A 22849-nucleotide genomic window follows, 5' to 3' on the forward strand; every position below is an offset into this window, starting at 1 on the left:
CTGCCTGGAATGCTTTGCCCCTAGCCCTGGTTTCCCTTGTCTCTCACCCATATCCCTCCCCCACCCAACCTCACAGGCTCAGCAAGGCCTCCCTGACTGCCCAGTGGGAGCAGCTTGCCACTCCTCCCTCACCAGTCCTCTCACTTCGCTTTATTACAAAACAATAGTGTTGCCCTTTTGAGACTGTTGTAAGCCTCCAAATGAGTTAACTTGAGTTAACATATGAAGCACTGGTAAATTTTAAGTGCTAAATGATGCTCATTTAAATGTCCTCATGGGATTTACACAGCGGAGCATATACTGTATTCCTCTCTTTTTTAGTATGTGTATCTCCCTTCCTTACTACAACCTACTTTCAGTGAGGGCAGGGAAACGCTGTAGTGTTCACTGCTGTATCCACGAGGGCCTGGCACACAGACATACAGAAGGCACTCAATAAAAATGTGCTGAATTCAATGAATGGACGGAGGTCTAGAGAGGCGGGAAGTGCTTTGGCTTTCTTTCATGAATTCTACAAATATTTACTGAGCACCCACTCAGCACCAGGCAACAGGCGTTCTCGTTTTTTGCAGCATTAGCTGTGACCCCGATAGGGCGGAGATTGACAAGCCTAAGTTTTGCATTGAGGTACCGAGGCGCACAGAGTGAAATGCAGTTTTAAGGGGCCACTTTGATGGGTTTTGAGAAGTGCACACTCCCTAGTCCCAGCACTCCCATCACCAGGGACTGGAGCCCACGTCACACTAAGGCAACTGAGGCACAGACAACCCTCGTCGTGGGGGCCTCGGCCGGTAGGCGAGGGCAGGACTACATGTCCCAGGCTGCCTTGCGCGCCCGCCCGCCGTGCGGAGCGACTCCGCCGCGGGCAGGGGGCGCGGCGGCGGCGGCGGAGGCGCGGGGCGCGGGGCGCGAGCGCCTGGGTTGGCGCGCGGACGGACGATGCCGGGGGCTGGGGCCGGGGCGGAGGAGGGCGGCGGCTGCGGCGAGGGCGCGGCCCCGGGGGCGGCAGCTGAGCCCGCGGCAGGTCCCGGGCGGGAACCGGCGCGGCTTTGCGGCTACCTCCAGAAGCTGTCGGGCAAGGGCCCGCTGCGCGGCTACCGCAGCCGCTGGTTCGTGTTTGACGCGCGCCGCTGCTACCTCTACTACTTCAAGAGCCCGCAGGACGCGCTGCCTCTCGGCCACCTGGACATCGCGGACGCCTGCTTCAGCTACCAGGGCCCCGACGAGGTGGCGGAGCCGGGCGCCGAGCCACCCACGCACTTCCAGGTGCACAGCGCGGGAGCCGTCACGGTGCTCAAGGTGGGACTACGCGCCTCGGCTCCCCTTGCTTATTAGCCTGCGGACTTGCTCGGTCCTCCCTTCTTTTTCCAGCGCCTCACATCCTGCCCTAGTCTGTCTTCCTTTCCCCACTTCTCTAGTTCCGTCCCGGTTCCAGGCTCATACCTTTTACCTGAATGTAGGCCAGTGTGATTGGGGCTACCCATTTCCGTCTCTGTTACCCAAACACTTTGACCCATTATTTCTCTCTGCCCCTTCCCTAGGGCCCCTCTCTCGTGTCCTCCCACCCTTACTATTCCGTGGCTGTACTGTGTAAACCTCCCAGGCTTCTGTAACTGGAGGCTTCTGCCCCCCAGGACTTGCGTTATAACTCCCCCTGTGACCTCGGTACGTTATTTAACCTTTCTGAGCTTCAGCTGTCTTTTCTGTAAATGGATATAGCAAGTAGTAGCTACGTCATAGGCTGGTATGTTAACGCTTTGAATGCTGCTTACATTTATATACAGAAAGAGACAGAGGTGGGAGGGTTCTTAGAAGTAATCTACTACAGTCCCCTCCAGAGTGGGCAGGGATGCTTCAGTCAAGGTCACGCAGCCAGTTAGTGGCAGAGCCTGTTTTCTTGCTCTTTGTTTTGGCTATGAAAGGTGGGACGGAGTTACTTCATTCTCTTGTGCCTTGCTTATTTGAGGCTTCCTCACTCTTCCAACGTAGACACACATGTGGGTGATACGGTGTAGGAACATGGGACTAGAGTCAGTTCTGGTGGTGAGAGGCCTTCCTATTCTTCCGTTGGCTGGGGTGCTAGACCCCATCATCTCCTAGGAGCCCTTCGGCTTTGAGCACCGGGAGGGGTCTGGGCCCAGGCCTAGTGCTGGGCTGCCTCTCTCCCGGCTTTGCTCCCTGCTTGGTTCCTGTGTCTCAACCCTCACTGCCTTTCTCGCTTCTCTTCCGTTTCTTCCATGTTGCAAGCTGGCTTTCTCTAGAGCAGCCGGGTTGGGCTGGGATGTGTGAAAGTACTCAGAACTGGCCAAGAGGAGAGCAGAGTGGGCAAGCGCCTGGCCTTGTGAGCACAGGACTGTTCCCTGGAGCCTCCAGAGCCCCTAGCAGCTGGAGCTTCTCCCCAAAGTAATCCTTAAACTTCGTTGACTGAGCTTTTGCCAATTCCAGCAGGGTTGTTTTTCTGAAGGAAGCCAAGCAGGGTTGCACATCTGCTAGCTCTTAGAGAGTGTGTGCATAAACTGGGGGAGGAACCCAGTGAGGGACTTTTGCCAAAGGCAGAGGCTTGTTCTCAGTGTACATATGGATTGTCCTAGTGTCAGATGAATTTCCTGTGGAACTGTTCATTAACAAAGAAAATAGAGCATCTGTTTCAGGTTTTTTCAGAACTTCAGAGTCTTCTATCAGTTTTCCATTTAAAAAATGTGAATAATGGAGGTTTCTGCATAAATAGGGTTATAAGGTATAATGTCAGGAATGTGGCTTTAAAAAAACTCAAGTGGGCTTGAACTCGCAGCCACAGTCCACTGCTGACATACGTTGGGCAAGTTACACCACCTCTTTGTCCCAGTTTTCTCTTTTGGTCTAGTGGGAATCTTACCTTCCTTATTGGGTAGCTGTGAGGATTCTGGAAAGTGTTATAGAAAATGGCTGGCACATAGTAGGTAAAACACCTATAGCAACGGCCAAGCGGGATGGCTCATATCTGTAATCCCAGCACTCTCGGTGCCAAGATGGTGGATTGCTTGAGCTCAGGATTTTGAGGTTGGTGTGAGCTGTGACGCCACAGTACTCTAACCAGGGCAAAAAAAAAAAAAAAAAAGGAAAGAAAGGAAGAAGCATCAAGCAATGTCTTTGGCCAAATATGTAATATATTCAGGTAATGGAGTCTTATGCAGTAGTGAACATAAAGGAATTAGCCCTATATGTGTCAGTGTGGATTGCTCTTACAAACATAAAAAGTATGTTTAGAATGATGCATTTATGTAAAGACTAAGAAGATCATGTACACAATGCTACAGATCATGAAGATACATGCTGTGTAAGAGGAGAGCTGCATGGTGAAGAGCCTTGCTTTCTCGGTAGTGGTCATATGATGGGAAGAGAGGATGGACTGGGAGTGGGTACCTCAGGGCTTCCACTGTTTTGCAGAGTTTTGTTGGGCTATCGATGTTTCTGTATATTCAGAATATTTCTTTAAAAAAAGAAAATACATTTTCCTGTGGGTTACTGACTATGCAGGAATAGTTTACTATGTAAAATTAAATTGGTTGCAGAATAAGACAGAATATCTGGGGCCAAATGTTGGCCACATAAAAAGAATAAAAGCATGGGCAACACTTTCAAGGGAGTGGGGTATCAGAGTAAGGGTGGGTTTTAGGAGATAAATTTCAGTATACGGTAATTCATTTTGATCTGTAGAAGTAAAAATTTTATGGTAGTAAAAGTAGAAATTAGCACTTTATCTTTCTTTTCACCTTTCCAGTCTAAGAACTGATTGCCATAAGCTTTCGTGCTTGCTTCACTTTAGGGCTACCCAGTCACAGTGGAGCCCCTGATTCCCCAGGATTATATATTAGTGAGTATTTAGCCCTGTTCAGAATCCAGCCAATTGGATATAATTGTACAGATACTTTTTTTTTTTTTTTTTTGGCAGATGGGTTAAAAAGTAAAGGAAAATCAGCAGTTTGCTTCTTCCATCATCATGTGTTTCTTGTTTTAAAGCGTCTTTCAGCCTTCTCTGGAGAAGCTGTGGTATTGTTGGGTTTTTTCAAAACATTTTACTGCTTGAGTCTTAATGAAAGCTGATATTGGAATTTCTGTGTAAACTCTATCCTAAAGTCAGGGATCTGGTCTAGTGCTGAATTTTACAGATGAGGGACTGGAAGCCAGAGAGGGTGTGTGATTTGCCTGAGAGCGTGAAACTAGACTGCCTTCTTAGAGAGCAGAGACTCTGGGAACAGTGGGTGTTCAGAAGGTGAAGTATTTAACTTGTTGTGAACTATCTAATTTGTTTTGTCTGTTCTGACAAGTCCACCTTTTTTGCCTTTGAATAGCAGTTATTTTGGATTAGATATGATATAGTGATTTTTCCTTTTAATGCAGGATGACTGTCCTTTTCATGCATTAAGTCAGCACCAGGGACATTTTACTGCCCAATTCTTTACCAGGATGGATAGTACCTTTTCTGGGCATTGGAAAGTGCTGTAAGGATCTGGTAGAGGATGATGCTTCCTGTGTATGTGTAGAGTGCCAGAGGTGTGGTGGGAACCTTTCTGGGATTGAGGCCTTTAGGGGGAGGAGAGTGTGTGACTGACTGAGGGTAAAGCTTGAATAACCCTGCTCTTTCAGACCTTTACAGTCTCTGGTGCAGGGAGCATTGTCAGATTGTTAGCACATGAATTTCCCTCCCTCATCCCCCCTCTCTTGTAGGCATTTGGCTCTCAAATGGACACGTGTGTTGGTTTCCACGTCACACATGACTGAGCAGCTGTACAGCTCTATTCTTAACCCTCATTTGTGGGAAGGATGCACATTCTCTGGTGTTGAAACTGCTTGTAGCTTAATGGCAAACATTTGTTAGCTTGGGTAATCATGGTGTGTTCACGACAAAATATATGTGGTGAACCAACCTTCCTTGCTATATACAGTAGTTCTGCTAAATCATTCTGTCCTGGGGCATCTGCTCAGGAGTCTTGAGGCATTATTTAACTTTTTTAATTATGGGGACTTAGCTTTTCCTGCCTTCCCAATCAGTAAGTTCTTCAAAGGCCAGTACAAGGTCATGCTCCTTATATCACAGTGGCTTTTCTTCTCCCATGGCCTCTCTCAAGGTTTTCATTATAGGGGAGTCTCCACTCTATTTTCTACCCACCAGACGGTTGTAAGCTCTCTGAGGACTGCTCTTTGTGTTCTCAGCTCCAGAGCCCCATCTGGCACAAAATGGGGATGCTACGGACTGACTGTTGTGTCCCTGCAAAATTCATATTTGAAACTCTTACTTCCAGTGTAATAGTACTTGGAAGCAAGGCCTTTGGGAAGTAATTAGGTCATGAGGGTAAAGGCTTCATGAATGGGATTAGTGCCCTTGAAAAAGATATTCCAGAGAGATGCTTTCTCTGTCTCCACCTTTGAGGATACAGCAAAAAGGTGTATCCTCTGCAAACCGGGAAGAGGTCCTTAACAAGAACTGCATTGGCCAGCACCCTGATTTTGGATGTCTTAGACTTCAGAACTAAGGAATAAATTTCTGTTGTTTAATCTACCTAGCCTATGGTATTTGTTATAGTAACCTGAACTAAGAGAAGGCACCCAGGTAGACATTTGTAATGAATAAGTAGAAGGGGTTACCCAGTAAGCACTGCTTTTGGTATGAACTGTTAACTTTTAGAAGTGATCAGCCAGAACTCCCAAATGTAAGGTTGTATTAAATGCCATTCTTGCCTCATGTCTGGGAGGTGGCAGCCGTTCAGTGAATGCCCACTGAATGTACTGGAAATCCAAAAGAGGTTATGATTCATCCTTCCCTAGAGGAGGGAGATTATAGGCAGCACCTGTATTTTTAGGTTTCTTATATTTCATGCCCATAGGCAGGACTCTGAGGACAGAGTAACAGCAGCAGTTAATGTTAAATGTAAAGGGTCATAAAGTAAATATTTTTGCAGGTTTTGCAGTCCATGCCATCTATCATTACTGTGCTGTTGTAGTACAGAAACAAATCATAGAATGAGTATACCTGTGTTCTAATATTTATTTGTGGACTCTGAATTTCATGTAATTCTCATGTTTCACAAAATATTTTTATTTTGATTTTTTTTAACCATTGAAACTTGTTAAAACAATTCTTGGCTTGCAGGCTATACAGAAGTAGGCAGGGGGCTGCCTACATGAGCCTTGCACCATAGTTCATTGCCCTCTGGGACTTACTCATTCACTCCCTCACTGTGTGTGCTTGAGCACTGAGGATGTAGACTGAACAGGAAAAACACAATTCCTGTCCTTGCAGAGTGTTCAGTGTAGTGGAGAGAGAGACATTAATAAAAATATAGCAAAAACAAAATAGCAAACACCAACCAGTGCTAGAAGATTTGAGAGAAAAGAGATAGATGCAATGCATGTATAATAGGGGATCTTGATCTAATTTTTAGGAGGAGGGAGGGCTGCGCAAGGCTTCCCCAACGAAGTGACATTTGAGCTGAGATATAGAAGATGAGTTGTGATTAACCTTGGTGAGGGGAGTGGAGAAGGGGAGGAAGAGTGTTATAGGGAGAGGAAATGGTATAAGCAGAGGTTCTTAGGAGGGCTAGTTGCATGTGGGACTCAAGGAACACCAGGTGGCAGCTGGGGATGAAGCGGGCATAGACTTTGAAAGAGGCAGGCCTGGCCTCTGTGCAGGCCTTGAGGTCAAGGCAAGATTTTGCTCTTTGTTGTAAGAGCTATAGAGTCAGTGGGGGGGGGGGGGTGGTGGTGGTGTAAATGGGGCTTGACAAGTGGCTTTTTTTTTTTTTTTTTTCACTTCTCCCAAACTGCTTGTCTTAGCCAATGTAGGCTGCTATAACCAAATACCATAGACTAAATAGCTTATAAACAATAAATGTTTTTCTCACAGTTCTGGAGGTTGGGAAGTCCAAGATCAAGGCATTAGCAGATTCAGTGTCTGGTGAGGTCTCATTCTCTGCTTTCGAGATAGTGCCTTGTAGCTGTGTCCTCACATGGTAGAAAGGAGCAAACAGGCTTCCTCAGCCTTTTATAAGGGCACTAATCTTGTTTCTGAGGGCTCTGCTCTCATGCCTTAACAACTTCCCAGAAAGCTTCACCTCTTAATATTGTCACATTGGGGATTTGGTTTCAACGTAAGAATTCTGTTAGGACACATTCAGACCACAGCACTAATGGTTTGGTCATACATAGTATTTTTATTGAACTGTGTTGGAGGATTATCTTGTCTGTGTATGAAGGGTTAAAGTATGTATATGTTGCATACCGGCAAACAGGTTTAAAAACTGGCAAATGCAAAGTTAAAGATCCTTTAAATAATTGAGCACCATTGTTAATGAGTAGGGAGGGATCTGTTCAAAAAAGCTGGCTTTGTGGGTTATGTATGGCTGGGGTCTGCCCCATCCCAGTGGACTTCCTTTCCTGAAGCAATCCTAATGGCTACCTTATTATCTTTTTTCCCTTTTCCTTTTTTTTTTGAGACTCAGTCTCACTCTGTCATCATCCTGTCTAGCGTGCCATGGCATCACTACATCATTATAGCTCACAGCAACCTCATGGTCCTGGGCGCAAACATCTTTCTGCCTCAGCCTCCTGAGTAGCTGACACTACAGGTGCCCACCACCACACCCAGCTAATTTTTCTGTTTTTTGTAGAAATGACGTCTTATTCTTGGTTAGGCTGGTCTCAAATTCCTAACTTCAATCAATATTCTGGCCTGAGCCTCCCAGAGTGCTGGGATCCCAGCTGTGAGCCATGTCCCAGCCTATGGCTGCCTTGTTGACTTACCTCACATTCCACTTGCTGTGCTCACATGAGCATTGTCAATTTCCTTCTTCTTTGACGGTAACTGTTGATTGAGGGAGGTGTCATGTATTCCGGGTAGAGATGTACCAACTCCCACCTCCATGAGGTTTCTTGCGGGTGGGGATAGGAGGGACAGTTGTCTTCAGTCAGACCCTTTTACCCATTAGGTCCTGGGTTGTAGACTTCCCACCTCCAGTCAGAACAGAATACTAACAGTGACCTTCTCCCTCTCAGAGAAAGAAAAGATCCCTGACATTATAGAAGTGACTCTTAGACTGGGAGAGAGAAAAAACTCCCTGGAGAAGATGGAGCAGGGAGTATTGTTGACGAATTTTTCGTTCTGACAGTAGAGAGACGTACATGGTAACGTCATTATTTGAGTGAGTGTTTACCTAAGTCCTATCAGAACAATCCTCAGCTGGGTTTTGTTTGCTTTAATAGAGTAAATGCAATATGGCAGTGGGGAACTGGGGAATAGTGATGCTTCTAATTAATGTTCTATTAAATACTGTACCTGGACCTCTCAGTTCAGCAAACACCCTGGCAGTTTTATGTGTGAGGCTTTCTGAGGGGCAAGAAGCTGACAGGGTCCCTGGAGACTGCAGTTTCCATGATCATCCAATAAGCAGTAGCTCAGGCCCTGGAAACCCTGAATCAACAGGAAGGTCAAGAGTAGGTTCTCCGATCTTGTCTTTGAGCATCTAATGTTGTGTTCAACTAGAGCAGAAACTCCAAAAGGGCAGAGTTTTCTTTGCAGTTTACCAGTGTAGCTTTAGTGCTTAGAGCAGGGGTCCTCAAACTGCGGCCTGCGGGCCACATGAGGCGGTGTGATTGTATTTGTTCCCCTTTTGTTTTTTTACTTCAAAATAAGATATGTGCAGTGTGCATAGGAATCTGTTCATAGTTTTTTTTTTTTTTTTTTTTAAACTATAGCTGGCCCTCCAACGGTCTGAGGGACAGTGAATTGGCCCCCTGTTTAAAAAGTTTCAGGACGCCTGGCTTAGAGGAATGCCAGGCACAATGTATATGCTCAACATATACGTGTGGGCTAAAAAAATGCTGCAAGTCCTTATCCCCTCTTCCTGTGTGTGTTGAGGGAGGGGGAGTGGTGTTCTTATTTCATGGTCAAAGGGAGATTTTCAGTGTCCATTTATTTAGCAAGTGTTTTTGAGCATCCACCATATTCAAGCACTGTGCCTCTTGCTGCAGATATAGCAGGGACAATTCCCCATTGATTTAAGAAACTAGAATGTTAAGACTTTAAAAATAAGTTTAGCACAAGATATAACAAAGAAGTGCAACAACTTTGAAAAAAACTTTGTAGTCCTCAGCATTGGAAGGTAAGTAACAAATGTCTGCAAATTTTTTGATTCTGAGAGAGTCTGGCACCTCTCCGTAGTAAATGAAGGGGAAGAGACATCTGTATAGAAAATACTAATTTGGATGTGGCCCAGGGCCAGAAATCTGTGTTTTGTGAAACAATTTCTTAGAGCATGATATAATTGGAGAGATTTGTATGACTGATTATCATGAAAAAACTCCCTGGAGAGGATGGAGCAGGGAAGTTGGTAAATTTCAGTACTCAGACTTCATTCCTCTTGGGTCAGCAGGATGTGTTCCCAGTGAGATGGGAACCCTCTATTCATGAGTTTGTACACTTGGCTGTTTTCTTAACTTTTGTAGAGTTTGTGGGAAAACTGCAGTCTGGTGTGAGAAGGGGGAATTTGGAAGCTGAGATCTTTTGGGCTTCTTCCCTCTGCCCCTTTCCTGAGTTTGTGCTACTGAAGGAGCAGACTGCCCCCAGGCGAGAACTTGTCCATCCAAGTGTTGCGTGGCAGGCCTGGCTCTGGCCTGGAGGTGGGCAGGCCAGTGTTATCAGAGATGTTGATCTTGGATTATAGGAATTATTTCTAGACAGCAAGCCTAGTGTTCATTTCCCTCTGTAGCCCTCTAATGTTCAGGGGAGGCTGTGCTTGCAGAGAAGGTGGCCCAACTTTCTAAATGAGTGTAGTTACCTGTCTGCCTAACATGCTTTGTTGAGCAAGGCCCTGATGGGATCTAGCTGCCTGTGGCCTCAGAGCTTGTCCTGGGCCTATGCTAGGATGTGATTAGGCCATTGTCAGTAGTAGGCTCTGTGAGCTGGAGGAAGTCATTTGAAGAGGCCTTTAGGGATCTGCCTGCCCTGCCCCAAATGATACAGTGAGGACACTGAGTCTCACAGCTAATTAGTGGCAACCCTAACCCTTCTCCAGACACATAAACAATATTTTGCTATTTTAAGTGCAGCAGTTTGATGATACTTCCTTCGTATGTCCATCTTGATCGATGAGTAGAAAATCATGGATATTCTCTTTTTAGTTGTATACAAGTATTCTAGTTGTAAAATTAACTATTTTGTGTTGAGGCACAGCACAGATTTTATGAAGTTTAGTGTCATGAAGGCTGGAAATTATTATAACAGCATAGGCTGTAAACATCCAGCAGGAAGGAAACACTAATGATGTTCCCTGACAGAGGCGAGACCTGGCCCATCCCTCTTGGGAGGTGACTTTTGTCATCTCTTTGTTTACCAGGGCAGTAGGTCCTGGGCAGTGGGCTGTGCCCTCTGGCCTTGGAAGTGAGCCAGCTTTAAGCTTCACAGTTTACAGGGCTCTGTCATACTTATTGCCCCTGAAGCGACGTGCTATTAAAGACTTTTTTCATTTCTGTCTTTCAAAGAGAAGCATCTCTCTCAGAACTTGAGTGTGGGGAAGAAGCACCCCTCATCCTGTGAAAATGCAGGTTGTGGGGCTCCTCCCCTAGAGACTGTGATTTGGTTGGTAGGCCAGGTGAGTCTCAGGATCTGCATTTTTATCCTGCACCTCTCTGTGGCTTCTCTTTGAGAAACAGGGCTCTCCTTCAGATCATGAATGACTATTTGACTGCAAAGAAAAGGCAGCTCTGTTTGATGGTGGCTTTCCAGGTGGACTAGAAATCACCAAACTGCTGGGTGGGGACCTAGTGGAGTGTGAGCCCTTTTCCTTACATTAACACTCTGTGGTTTATGGCTGTGTATCTTCTTTGCATTCTGAGTTTCTATGCTCTGGAGCAATGGTTTTTGGCCTAGTTCTCCACAGGCTGTGTGAACTCTGTCTCCTGTGCCCATGTTAGTGGCTGGCAGGTACCATATGCTCAGCCTGCTCCATGACATTCAGAGGAAAGTTCCAGTTCCACTCAGCATCTTCAGGGGCCGCTGAGAGGTTGAGTTTTACTGATGCTACCACCAAATTGCTGGCAATACTTTTTTCTTTTCTTTTTTTTTTTTTTTTTGAGACAGAGTCTCAAGCTGTTGCCCTGGGTAGAGTGCTGTGGCATCACAGCTCACAGCAACCTCTAACTCCTGGGCTCAAGTGATTCTCTTGCCTCAGCCTCCCAAGTAGCTGGGACTACAGTGCCCGCCACAATGCCTGGCTATTTTTTGGTTGTAGTTGTCATTGTAGTTTGGTGGGCCCGGGCTGGATTCGAACCCGTCAGCTCTGGTGTGTGTGGCTGGCACCTTAGCCACTTGAGCTATAGGCACCAAGCCAGCTGGGAATACTTTTAGAACCCCCAGCTTTCACCTGCAGAGGGGCAGGTAACCAGTGATGTCAGAGAACTATCTGACACTCTCTGAGACACCAACTCTACCTTAAAAGACTGTTAGAAATCACTGTGGGTCCCAAATACTCTTGTGGAAATCACTGGAAGGTGAGGTGGGTTCTGGACCACGCTCACTTTCCTCAGATCTCTGCTGGGTGGAACCTGGGAACCTGCCCCCCATCTTCAGTTTCTAAAACATTGTCTTAAGTCAGTCATTCCTGTGTCTTAGTTTTAATTAGGAAAACATCAGAGCAGACAGTGCAGTGTTGCATGGTGCATGGAAGCCACTGTGGGCAGAGGTGGAACAGGGCTGTCTCGTAGGCCACTGGTGTAGCTGCAGGAGTTTGTATTTATCCTGTTCTCTCCCTGGTTCTCCCGTATTGTGCAATGGCAAAGCTGATAGGGAGTCATAGGAATGTAGCCCTGTGGTCACTTGGAGGACACGTGTTCCCTTTCTCTCTGAAACAGAAAGCATTTTAACATTTCCTGTAGGAAAGAGCAGGCTCAGAGAGCGGCCTTTGTCCTGATGAAATCTGCCGTCTGGCCATGGTGGGCAGCCAGGCCCTCACCAGCCTGGCTGTCTTTATTGCTCCCTTTCTGTTGAACTCAGGTTTGCACTTTGCTCTGTCTGTAGGTCTCTTCCCCCAGACAACTGCTCTCATTGTTAGCCTCTGTTAACAGGAGAACAGCATGAAAAAGTATTAGCTGAAGATGGGTTTAAGAAATGAATTTCCTCTCAAGGTGTTTGCTTTGTAAAAGGGGATGCTTGAGTATCAGAGATGGCAAAACTCAGACTACTGCCCCCCCGCCCAGTGCAGTGAGGAGTCAGCACTTCCCGGGACTGGACGGCTGTGCACTCCACCCAGACTATTCAGGGAGTGGAGTGTGGGCTCTGAGTTTATGCTCAACCTTTGAAAAGAATTTAGATTAGAATTATTTTAATAAGACATGAGTATTTTGATAAGGTGTATAAAAATGTTAATTTTGAGACAGCAGTTTTAAATGGTACAAGAGAATTTATTGTGTTCTTTAGAGGAATAGAGGTTGTGAAATTGAATTCCATTTTTGAAAGAGCAGAGCAGCCTGGATTTTTTGCGTCAGTCTCTGTTACTCGGCTGAAACAGAAGATTTCAAAACCTTCCCAGGGAAAAAATACATTTTTTTTTCCACTGGTCCTGGGCCAGATCCCTTGAGATTGTTTCCAGGCTCATGATTTTGAAATAGGAGAAAATTTGGAATCTAAAGCTATTTATCAGATTTGGGTTGTGGTCTGTTTTCCATTTGAATTTTGTTCTGTATTCTCAGGCTGCTTACAATAGCCTTGTGCTTTCTGTTGCTTATGGAAGAAATTAACTTAGACATTTCTTATAAATCCAGATATCCTTCATTAAGTTTAAGAAGCAAAAATTCCTTCATTGTGAACAGCTGTTGCATTCTTTTAAGAAATATGGGTATGTAAAACTATTGTGCAATTTAAATTGTTTTCTGTGAGGTGTGCACACTTAACCCATCTGTATTTTTTTTTTTTTTTGAGACAGAGTCTCACTTTGTCAACTCTGGGTAGAATGCCGTGGCATCATAGCTCATAGCAACCTCAAACTCTTGGCTCCATCGATTTTCTTGCCTCAGCCTCCCAAGTAGCTGGGACTACAGGCACTCGCCACAACACCTGGCTGTTTTTAGACACAGAGTCTTGCTCTTGCTCAGGCTGGTCTCGAGCTCCTGAGCTCAAGCAATTCTTGCCTCGGCCTTCCAGAGTGCTGGAATTACAGGCATGAGCCACCATACCCGATCACCATCTGTATGTTACATTCTTTTTTCTGTTGCTCCTTAGTGACTGTTGTTCATGTTGTTCTTCCAGCTTGTACACATGGTAGGACTTGACCCTTTGGGAAGGAATCCAGAGGTAGGAACCACCCTAGGTGGGTGACCAAGGTGGTACATCATCACTTGTGGCACGCTAGAGGATTGAGTGAGTGGTGCTGTAAGGGGTGTCAGGTGGCCTTTAGACGGAATGTTTGAACTGGGCCTTGAGCAAGTAGGAGTTTGTTAGGAAGGTGTTACTGTGGTGGGAACAGGGATTGTGGAAGCAGAACTGGCTTGTGCTGTGTATGCCCTACAGACCATGAGGCAGTCTGGGCCTGGGTACCATGCCTAGTTATTTGGCACTTGGAAGCTGTCAGAGAGTTCTAAGTGTGTGGTATGGATGACTTCGTTGTTTAGGTGTCTGGAGAGGTTATTAGGGAGTGGGCAAGGACAGTACGTTTAGTTAGGAGGCTATTGCAGAGGCCCACGGGTGCATGGATCTGAGAGACTGACAAGGGAGTTCCTAGGAATAGGAGACCTGGCCATTCTATTAGGTTGGAGAACTGTTTCTCTTCCTCTCCATATTTGTTTATGTATGATTTTGTTATTACTCACAGCAGTCTATTTTTAAGAAATATTCGTAGGGCCTTGGCATGGTGGCCTCACACCTATAATCCTAGCACTCTGGGAGGCCAAAACGGCTGGATACCCTGAGCTCAGCAGTTTGAGACCAGCCTGAGCAAAGTGACACCATGTCTGTACTAAAAATAGAAAAACTAGCTAGGTGATGTAGCCGGTGCCTGTAGTCCCAACTTCTCAGGAGGCTGAGGTAAGAGGATCACTTGAGCTGAAGAGTTTGAGGTTGCTATGAGCTCTGACACCGCTGTTCTCTACCCAGGACAAGAACAGAGTGAGACTCTATCTCAAAAGAAACCAAATAAATAAAAAGAAAAAGAAATATCCTCAGGGTATTATTGTGGCTAGAGCATCTAGGGCAGTGGCTTTCAACTTTCCTAATGCTGCAACCCTTTAATACAGTTTCTGTGGGTTGCGACCCGCAGGTTGAGAACTGCTGATCTAAGGAAAAGCAGCTTACGGACTGATGTCGTTCTCTCTGGCAGTGATACTGTGCCCACCCCCTCTAGATCTGATGTCTAGAGCCCTGCTGGGGTGACCAGCCTCTGTTGTGGGAGTTGTCTTTGCCCCTGAATCCAATACCAGGTTGTCATTTTCTTTTTCTCTTTCTCTCTTTTCCTTTTTCTTTTTTTCCCCTTTCTTTCTTTTTTTTTTCTCCAGAAAGGATATCATTCTGTTTTCCTGGATAGAGTACAGCGGTGTCATCATAGCTCACTGCAACCTTACACTCCTGGGTTTAGGCAGTCCTCCTTCCACTGGGACTACAGGCATGTACCAGCTAATTTTTTTAGTAGAGATAGGGGCTCACTCTTGCTCAGGCTGTCTCAAACTCTTGGCCTAAAGCAGTCCTTCTGCCTAAGCCTCTCAGTATGCTGTGGTTACAGGCATGAGCCACTGTATCAATATAAGGTTTTCACTGATTAAGATCTTCAGCATTTCAATATTTGAAAAAAAGCATAGAGGAACTTCTGATTCCTGCTGAATTGCTGAGGGTGGATTTTTGTCTTGGACATGCACTCCCATCCTTTCCCTTGATACAGCAAGTAATACAGACCCAAGGTTTGAATTTTGGCTGTGCCACGTGGCTGTGAGATCTTGGGTAACATGACAGTGTGGATAGTTGAGAGCTTACTAAGTGCTGAGCACTGTTCTGAGCTTAACACTTTTGATCCTTATAACGACACCATGAAGTAGCTTATTATTATTGTCATTTCAATCTTACCATCAAGGAATCTGAGGCCGGACAAGTTAAGTAGTTTGCCTAACACAGCTAGCAAGTTAAGTAGTTTGCCTAACACAGCTAGCAAGTGCGAGAGCTGGGATTCTAACTCAGGCAGGTAGGCTCCAGGTCTATGGGCAAGGTAGGTACCATTTTGGAAGATTGTTGTTAGGGTGAAATGACAGTGTTTATAAAGTGAAAGCACAGCATCTGGCACATAATAATTGTTTAATTTCTGATGTTTAATAATAATCTTGAATACAGATTGTGGAAGAGCCTATAATTTTATTCCAGTTTTATAAAGGAAATGTTTACATGTATTTATGGGTAGGAAAATGTTCAGAAGGAAGTATGCCAAAGTGTTGATGGAGGTTTTTCCTGATGATGCAGTTGTGTTCATTTCATTTTCTTCTTTGTTTTTCTGTGTGAGTTGTGTGAGCAAATGTGAGTTGTTGTTATTTGAAATAAAAGGCTAAAATTTGTTTTTTTACAAAATAAAGACGAGTAAGAGCACACCAGTAAATGAGACTTCCCTCAGCCAGGCCAAGGGAAGAGGCCTGCAAAGCTACGGAGTGGAAACTCCACACCCTGCCCAGTGACTCTGGAGTCCTTTAGTCTCTTTCTCTTTCATTTTACTTCCAGTGCTTTTAGACAGACAGACATTTTCTTTGCTTACTTTGTGAGTTTAGAAGGGCCTTTACCTTTCAATTTCTTTTGTTGCAGGGGAGAATAATCAACCCTGTTAAAATTAGTGACTCCCTGCTGTTCCTAGGCCTGCAGCCAGTTCCCCCAATTGGGTGGGAGAAGCAGCTCAGGACTCACAGTTTGAAGTGTCTGTCTTCCTGGTTTTCAGTTTTGGACTCTGTCTTAAAAGAATGGCTTGTTTTCCTGGTCCACAATATCATGGAGTACATGGGATTTGTTTGTCTGATGGTGGCTGATGGTCCTTCAGTTTTAGCTGTTCCGGAGATACATGCTAAGACTTTCCCATGTGAATTTCTGCAGTGCACATTGCTTAATTTTAAGTCAGATCATTAATACCTTTAAAAGTTGGTGGAAATCTACACAACTCTTGTTGTAAGAGGCAGAAAGAGAAACTTAATTTTAATAGTGTAAGAATTCTCTGGTGGAGTGCAGTGGCTCATACCTGTAATCCCAGCACTCCAGGAGGCTAAGGCATGTGGATTACTTAAGGCAGGAGTTGGAGACTAGCCTGAACAAGAGTGAGTAGAAACCTTGTTTCTACTAAGACCCTGTTGTGGCGGTTACCTGTAGGCCCAGCTATAGGCTGAGGCAAGAGAATTGCTCAAACCCAGGAGTTTGAGGTTGCTGTGATCTATGAAACCACCGCACTCTTCCCAGGGCAACAAAGTGAGACTCTGTCTCAAAAAAGAAAAAAAAAAGGCATTTTCTTCTAGTCATTTAATGGTTTTTAATTAAATTTATTAAATGTTGAATCAAACTTGAATTTATTTTTATTTTATGATAGGTTTTTCACGTAGGTCATAATTCATAAATTTTTTTCAGGTATTGACTTGTCCCTATGCTATTGTTTAATAATTAACACTTTCCCAATTGATTTGATCTATGATGCAGAGTAAATGTCTTTATATATACTTGGTCTTGTATTTTGTAGTTTTGGCAATACAGTATTGATTGTGGCTTTATAATGTTTTTAACCATTTGGTAGGGCAAATGGTTAAAAATTTATTTATTTATTTAGAATTTTCAAGGATTGAACTTTAGACAGATTTTATGATCTCTTCGCCATGCTTTGTAGAACTTTTGGAATTTTTACTAAATTCTTTGAAAGTTTAATACCCAAAGATTTCTTTCTTTTTTTTTTTGAGACACATTCTCAAGCTGTCCCCCTGTGCCATGGCATCACAGCTCACAGCAGCCTTCAATTCCTGGGCTCAAGCAATTCTCCTGCCTCCGCCTCCCAAGTAGCTGGGACGCCCGGCTATTTTTTGGTTACATTCATCATTGTTGTTTGGCGGGCCCAAGCTGGATTCAAACCTGCCAGCTCAGGTGTATGTGGCTGGTGCCTTAGCCGCTTGAGCCACAGGTGCTGAGCCTAAACAAGTATTTCCTAATCGTATACCTAGGCATTTTATATTGATTATAATCATGACCCCGTTTCTCACTGTTTATTGCAGGAGGGCAGGGTTTCAGAGGGAGGAATTAAGCTGGACTCATCATCAGTTTTGTCCCCCCACTGCTAACTGCTGGACTGGGCCCAAGTTAGGAGCTTATTCAACATATGTTGTCGAGTGAATGAACAAACATTTTTTGTACATGGTATTTTCCCCTTTTGGATTACTTTAGCTGGATTCCCAGGCATGGGATTGCAGGTCAAAGGATATAAGCATTATTATAGCTTCTAAAATGTACTAAATTTTGGGAGGGAGGGGGAAGGAGGGGGATTAATGGGATTACACCTGCGGTGCATCTTACAAGGGTATATGTGAATCCTAGTAAATGTGGAATGTAAAGGTCTTAGCAAAATAACTAAGAAAATGCTACAAAAGCTATGTTAACTAATGTGATGAAAATGTGTCAAACGATCTATGAACCAAGTGTATGGTGCCCCACGATCATACTAATGTACACAGCTATGGTTTAATAAAAAAAATAAATAAATAAAAATAAAATAAAATGTACTAAATTTTGATAGGTGGAGATTCTTTACCAAAGGATCAGAGACCTAGGGAATAAGCAGCTAAGATAAATTTGTTGTTTAGTGTAGGCTGGTTCATGCTACTCCAGCCCCTCGCCCCCAAGTAAAGCACTTCCTGTGCACAGTGGGCCCACAGTATGTGTGTGTTGAAATCACACTTGTAACCAAATGGCTTGGTCCCAATAGTGAGACTTGTTTGAGCACCAAGTTTTAGGGAGTAAGGGTGGGGAGAGAGTCCCTGGGACCTGAAAGAAGAAACAGGTGGCAAGGGTCGCCTCAGACAACAGTGAGCTTCTGGAGACCTGAGAATGGAGGCTTGTGGGAGCAGCTTAGGCAGCATGTAGTACTTCCCAGCCAGGTCTCAAGGACTGTTCCCACCTCAAGCAGAATGAGGGGTAGCCTGCCCTTATTCCCTGGCATGGCACCCAATAGTAGCAGATGGTTGCTGTGTCAGGACTGTGCCTAGTCAGCCCTTCTCTGCTTCTCTCTCTCTCCCAGGACCTTCACGCAGTTGTGTAGGAGACAATCAAAATGGCTTTCCAGAGGTTTGGCTTGGTCTTTTATATTGGGATTAGTGTTAAATTTGAACTGGGATTTTAGCAGTCTCGAGGCATCAGTGATAACTGAACATAAGGGGAGAATGAGTCAGATATTCGAGTGCTTAACTATATTCAAGGCCCTGTGCTGGGCATCTTGGATCATCCTGAGACCAGCCAGCCTGGCCTTTGCCTTCAAGGAACTTAGATTGATTAATGAGGAACACACAGGGGGTGCACCCCACGCCCGTGGGAAGGTTTACTTGGGCTACAAGGTGTTGTGACACCCCCATTCAGAGGTTGGACAGACGATGCATGCTCATGGCAGGGAAACCACCTCTGAAGAGGGGGCATTTGCATTGAGCCTTGTAGGATGAGTAGGAATTGGGAGACTCAGGCTATGGCCTGGTGAGCTGTCAGACAGCAGGTGCTGACATCTGGCCTCCTCCTGGCAATGGCTCTCAATTCTCTGCTGCTCTGGGCACTTTGCCTTGTCACTGTTCCTTCTGGTGTGATCGGAATGCCTGTCTGGTGCTGCAGAACTCAGGACCACAGCACTTTAAATGGTCAATCTGAGGAGTGGGGGCAGGTATCCATCCTCTCCCAGTCGTGCTCCTTACCCCTGGCCTGTGGGTGCTTATGAGAACGTGTGATAATGGTGGCAGGTTTCAGCACTCCCTGGCTCACTGAGGCTCAGAGGAGGGAATTCCTGGTGATTCTCATCAAACTGCTGTCTGTGAAGGAGATTATTGAAGGATCCTCCTAGCCCCACTTTGGGAAGGGCAATAAAGATACTGACACTGGGAGCCATCAACCAGTCCAGTGGAAGTTGTGTCCTTAGAAAATGTTGGCCTCTCTATGAGCATTAGCAGAGCACAGGGTGGTTGGAGACACAGAGGTACCTATAGAAATAAGAGAGAAATTATCTCAAGTCTCAAAGTACTGTGGAAAGGGAATGGTGTTGGCTGTCCCACCCTCCATAGATCCCATGCCCTTGGTCTGTGTTACAATCCTAAGGCTCTGTTCCCTCCCAAGCTAGTCTCCCACCAACTTCAGCTCTCAAAGTGTAGTCTCTTTGCCATCATGATGTAGACCAGCATTGTTCAATAAAGACACAGTGTGAGCCACATAAATAAAATTTATCAACAGGTGAAAATCCTTTTAATAATATATTTTATTTAATCCAAGGTTTTAAAAGATTTTATCCTTGTGGCACTGACACATTAAACGGGCCTGATAGCCACCTGTGGCTAGTGGTTACTGTGTTGGACAGGGCATATCTAGGCCCTGGGGCTGGTGAAGAGGTATGATTGTGATCACACATCTAATTAGGACTGGACAAGGCCAACTCTCAAACCAGTTCTCTGTATAAAAGATCCCTGATGGAAAACACAGTGGTTTTCTGGGTTTCTGCTGATTTTGTTCGGGTCAGTTTTTGTCGTGTTCTGTCTTAGGCCCTGCCCTGTGTGAGTTTCTGTCTTTGGGTTTCAGCTCTCTAAAGAGAAGGCCTTTTGGGGGGCTCTTCTGCCTCTCAAAGCACCTGCTCCTAGAGCCATTGCAAATAGCTCCTGGAAGACTTTTACTAGCTAATTGGGGATTGAAGTCAAGATTCTTCTGGTGATTTCTAGATTTTTTTTTTGAGGCAGAGTCTCACTTTGTCACCCTTGGTAGTGTACTATGACATCACAGCTCACAGCAACATTAAACTTTTGAGCTTAAGTGATTCTCTTGCCTCAGCCTCCCAAGTAGCTGGGATTACAGTCAACCAAAACAATGCCCGGCTATTTTTTGGTTGCAGTTGTCATTGTTGTTTAGCTGGCCTGGGCTGGGCTTGAACCTGCCAGCCTTGGTATATGTGGCTGGCGCCTATGCACTGAGCTACAGGCATGGAGCTTCTAGACTTTTTTGTTGTCATTGAAAGAAAACAAACCCAGTTAACCAGTGTCTTGAGGTAGTTTTTCCTGCCTTGACCAGATTTTGACAACATGATGATGTCAGATATTGAAAGCATGGGATCTGAAAGGTTTATTGCTCCAGGAATTTAGTGAGAAATGACTAAGAGGTTACTAATTGTTCTTCCGTTAGATATAACTCTGAAAGATTGGAAGGGAAAAGCTTTCTTGTAAAGAGCAGATAGTTCACGGTGTCTGCCTTGAGGGAGACAGCTGAGAGGCTAGTGACTGAGCTGACCCAGGAATGTGTGCCAGGTTTTCTGAGCAGCTGGTTCTTGCTGGCAGCAAGAGGGGCAGTAGAGCAGGTGCCTGGGCACCTCTGGGTGCTGAGCCCACCCTGTCTGTTCTTCTTCCTAGTCGGGGATGGGGAGCTGGTGGAAGGACCCAAACACACACCTCCCCCACCCAAACGCGCACTTGCTGCCAGCCTGGGGGGTCAGCAGACGGGGGTCTCAGTGTTGACTTCCTGTGTGACCTAGCCAAGTCACTTCCCTTCCTGGGCCTCAGTCCCCCCTACCTGGAAAAGGAGGGAGGAAGTCTGGATGGGCTTTGGGCTCTGAATTTATCTGTGATTGTGTCTGGCAGTCCCTGACTCTCCCTGTGACCCTCCTCTTCCCTCACATGGAAATGCTCTGTTCTCTTTGCTGAGCTCCAGGTGATGCGAGCCCCTGCCCTTCACCCTCAGACCAACCCATGGCCCAAACCCCAGGATGAGATTAATGGTTCTTGCAAGTAGGGATGGAGCCTCTGCTATGTCCTCTTACCTAAACCCTGTGCCTCTCTTCCCCACTCACTATTTCATCTTCCTGTTGTTGCCCTGCTGAGTTCCTGGTCCTATCCCACCTCTTTTAGGAAAGAATGCAAGTCCCTCTGGGGCCTGATCCCTCCCACTCTGGTGGCTCCTTCAGCCTCCCCTCACTCAGACTGTCTGGCCAGGGGACTTTTGCAAACACTCCTTCTCTCCCTGCAGCCCCTTCTTTTTTCTTCTGGCTCTGCCTGCTTCTCCTTAAAGGCCAAGCTGTGTCATGATGGCTTGATTATTTGTTCATTTATCCCTTCGCTTATTTATTCGATAAGTTCTGACCTACTATGAACCCGGCCCTGAGCTAGATGTTAGAGAAGTGGGGACATCTTCAAGTTTTGTTGGAGAAGACAGACATTAAATCAATACTTCGAAGCATTTGAAACCGCAGGTTGCAAGTGTCTTAAACTTGGAGTACCCCTCACTGCCCCATCCCTGCTTGGCCAGGTGTCCTTCTGCGGTGTTCTCCTGTCAGCCAGGCCACCTGCTGCACTGTCACAGCACATGATGGGTTATGGGAAGGGCTGGTTTGTTTTTCCTGTCTTTTTCACTAGGCCACACCCATATTCCAGGCATCAGGTAGGTACTCAGTCAATGTTGGTTGAATGAATGGATGAAATGGTGGTTTGGTTGATAGATGGAAGAATTTTCTGTAAAATACTCCCCAAATCCTATAATAAAGCATTTTCCTTACCTGGGACCCAGTGTGCAAGTTTCACTAGAAAGATTCCAAGTATAGCCACAGCACCTGGAGGTCCTTCTTTGCTTGTAGAGAGTAGCAGGTTGGTCTCTAGGCCTGTCACTTGCTGTCAGGCCTGCAGAGCAGTTTTCTTCATTGCCTCTGGTTCCAGGAGCCACATGTCACCAGATGCCAATATTGATGAGTTCCTGTAGCTGTCCATGGCAGCTTCCTTCTTCTTGGGGCTCCTTTGCAGGGGGCAGCTGGGAGACCTGTGACCCACACCTGTTGTCTGGTTTGTTCATAGCTAGATTTGTTGTTTTGGGTTCTCCCCCACCATCTTGGTCAATTTTTTTTTAAATGAAATTAACTCTGCTATATATAGTTCTATGAGTTTGGACAAATGTATTGAATCAAGAATCCACCACTAAAGTTATGATACAGAACAGTTCTGTCACACCAAAATTCTCTGGTACTGCCCCTTTGAAGTCAGCTGCTCCCCTTATCCTCTGGCCCTGGGCGCCACACATTTGTTTTCTGTTCCTAAAGTGTTATGCCTTTTCAGAATGTCACATACATGGAGTCGTATGGCACATAGCCTTTTGGGTCTGGCTCCTTTCCCTTGGCAGCGTGCGTTCCGCATCCGTCTGTGTTGTGGGGATCAGTGTGCCCCTTTACGCGGCTGAGTAGCATCGCTGTGTGTGGACATGCCAGTTTGTCCATCCTTTCCGCAGTTGAAGTATGTTTTGTGTTGTTTTCACTTTTTAAAATTACAAATAAAGCCTCTGTAAATATTCACGCACAGGTTTTTATGTGAATATTTTTATTCCTTTTAGGGGACAGTATAGGCTTTGGGTTGCTGGGTCACTCAATGGGTGTACATTTAACTTTATAAGGAACTGCCAGACTGTTTTCTAAGGCAGCTGCGCCAAACTGTATCCCACCAGCAGCTTATGAATGCTCTCATTGCTCTACAGCCTTGTCAGCACTTGATATTGTCAACTTTTATTTATTTATTAATTAATTTGTTTTTAAGACAGAATCTGACTGTGTCACCCTGGGTAGAGTGCCATGGTGTCATAGCTCACAGCAAACTCAAACTCTTGGGTTTAAGCAATTCTCTT

General features: G+C 45.4%; 1 protein-coding gene across 1 annotated transcript in view; it reads left to right on the top strand.

Moving 5' to 3' along the window:
- The first annotated feature begins 880 nt into the window (after window positions 1-880).
- The window catches only part of TBC1D2B (TBC1 domain family member 2B), a 107007-nt gene continuing 85038 nt past the window's right edge, over window positions 881-22849 (top strand). Inside the window, exon 1 of the mRNA XM_053594433.1 lies at window positions 881-1299. Within this exon, the coding sequence (XP_053450408.1) occupies window positions 940-1299 (360 nt within the window). The 5' untranslated portion in view covers window positions 881-939. The remainder of the gene's footprint in view (window positions 1300-22849) is intronic.

Source organism: Nycticebus coucang, chromosome 6 (assembly GCF_027406575.1).
Source record: "Nycticebus coucang isolate mNycCou1 chromosome 6, mNycCou1.pri, whole genome shotgun sequence".
Classification (NCBI taxonomy): domain Eukaryota; kingdom Metazoa; phylum Chordata; class Mammalia; order Primates; family Lorisidae; genus Nycticebus; species Nycticebus coucang.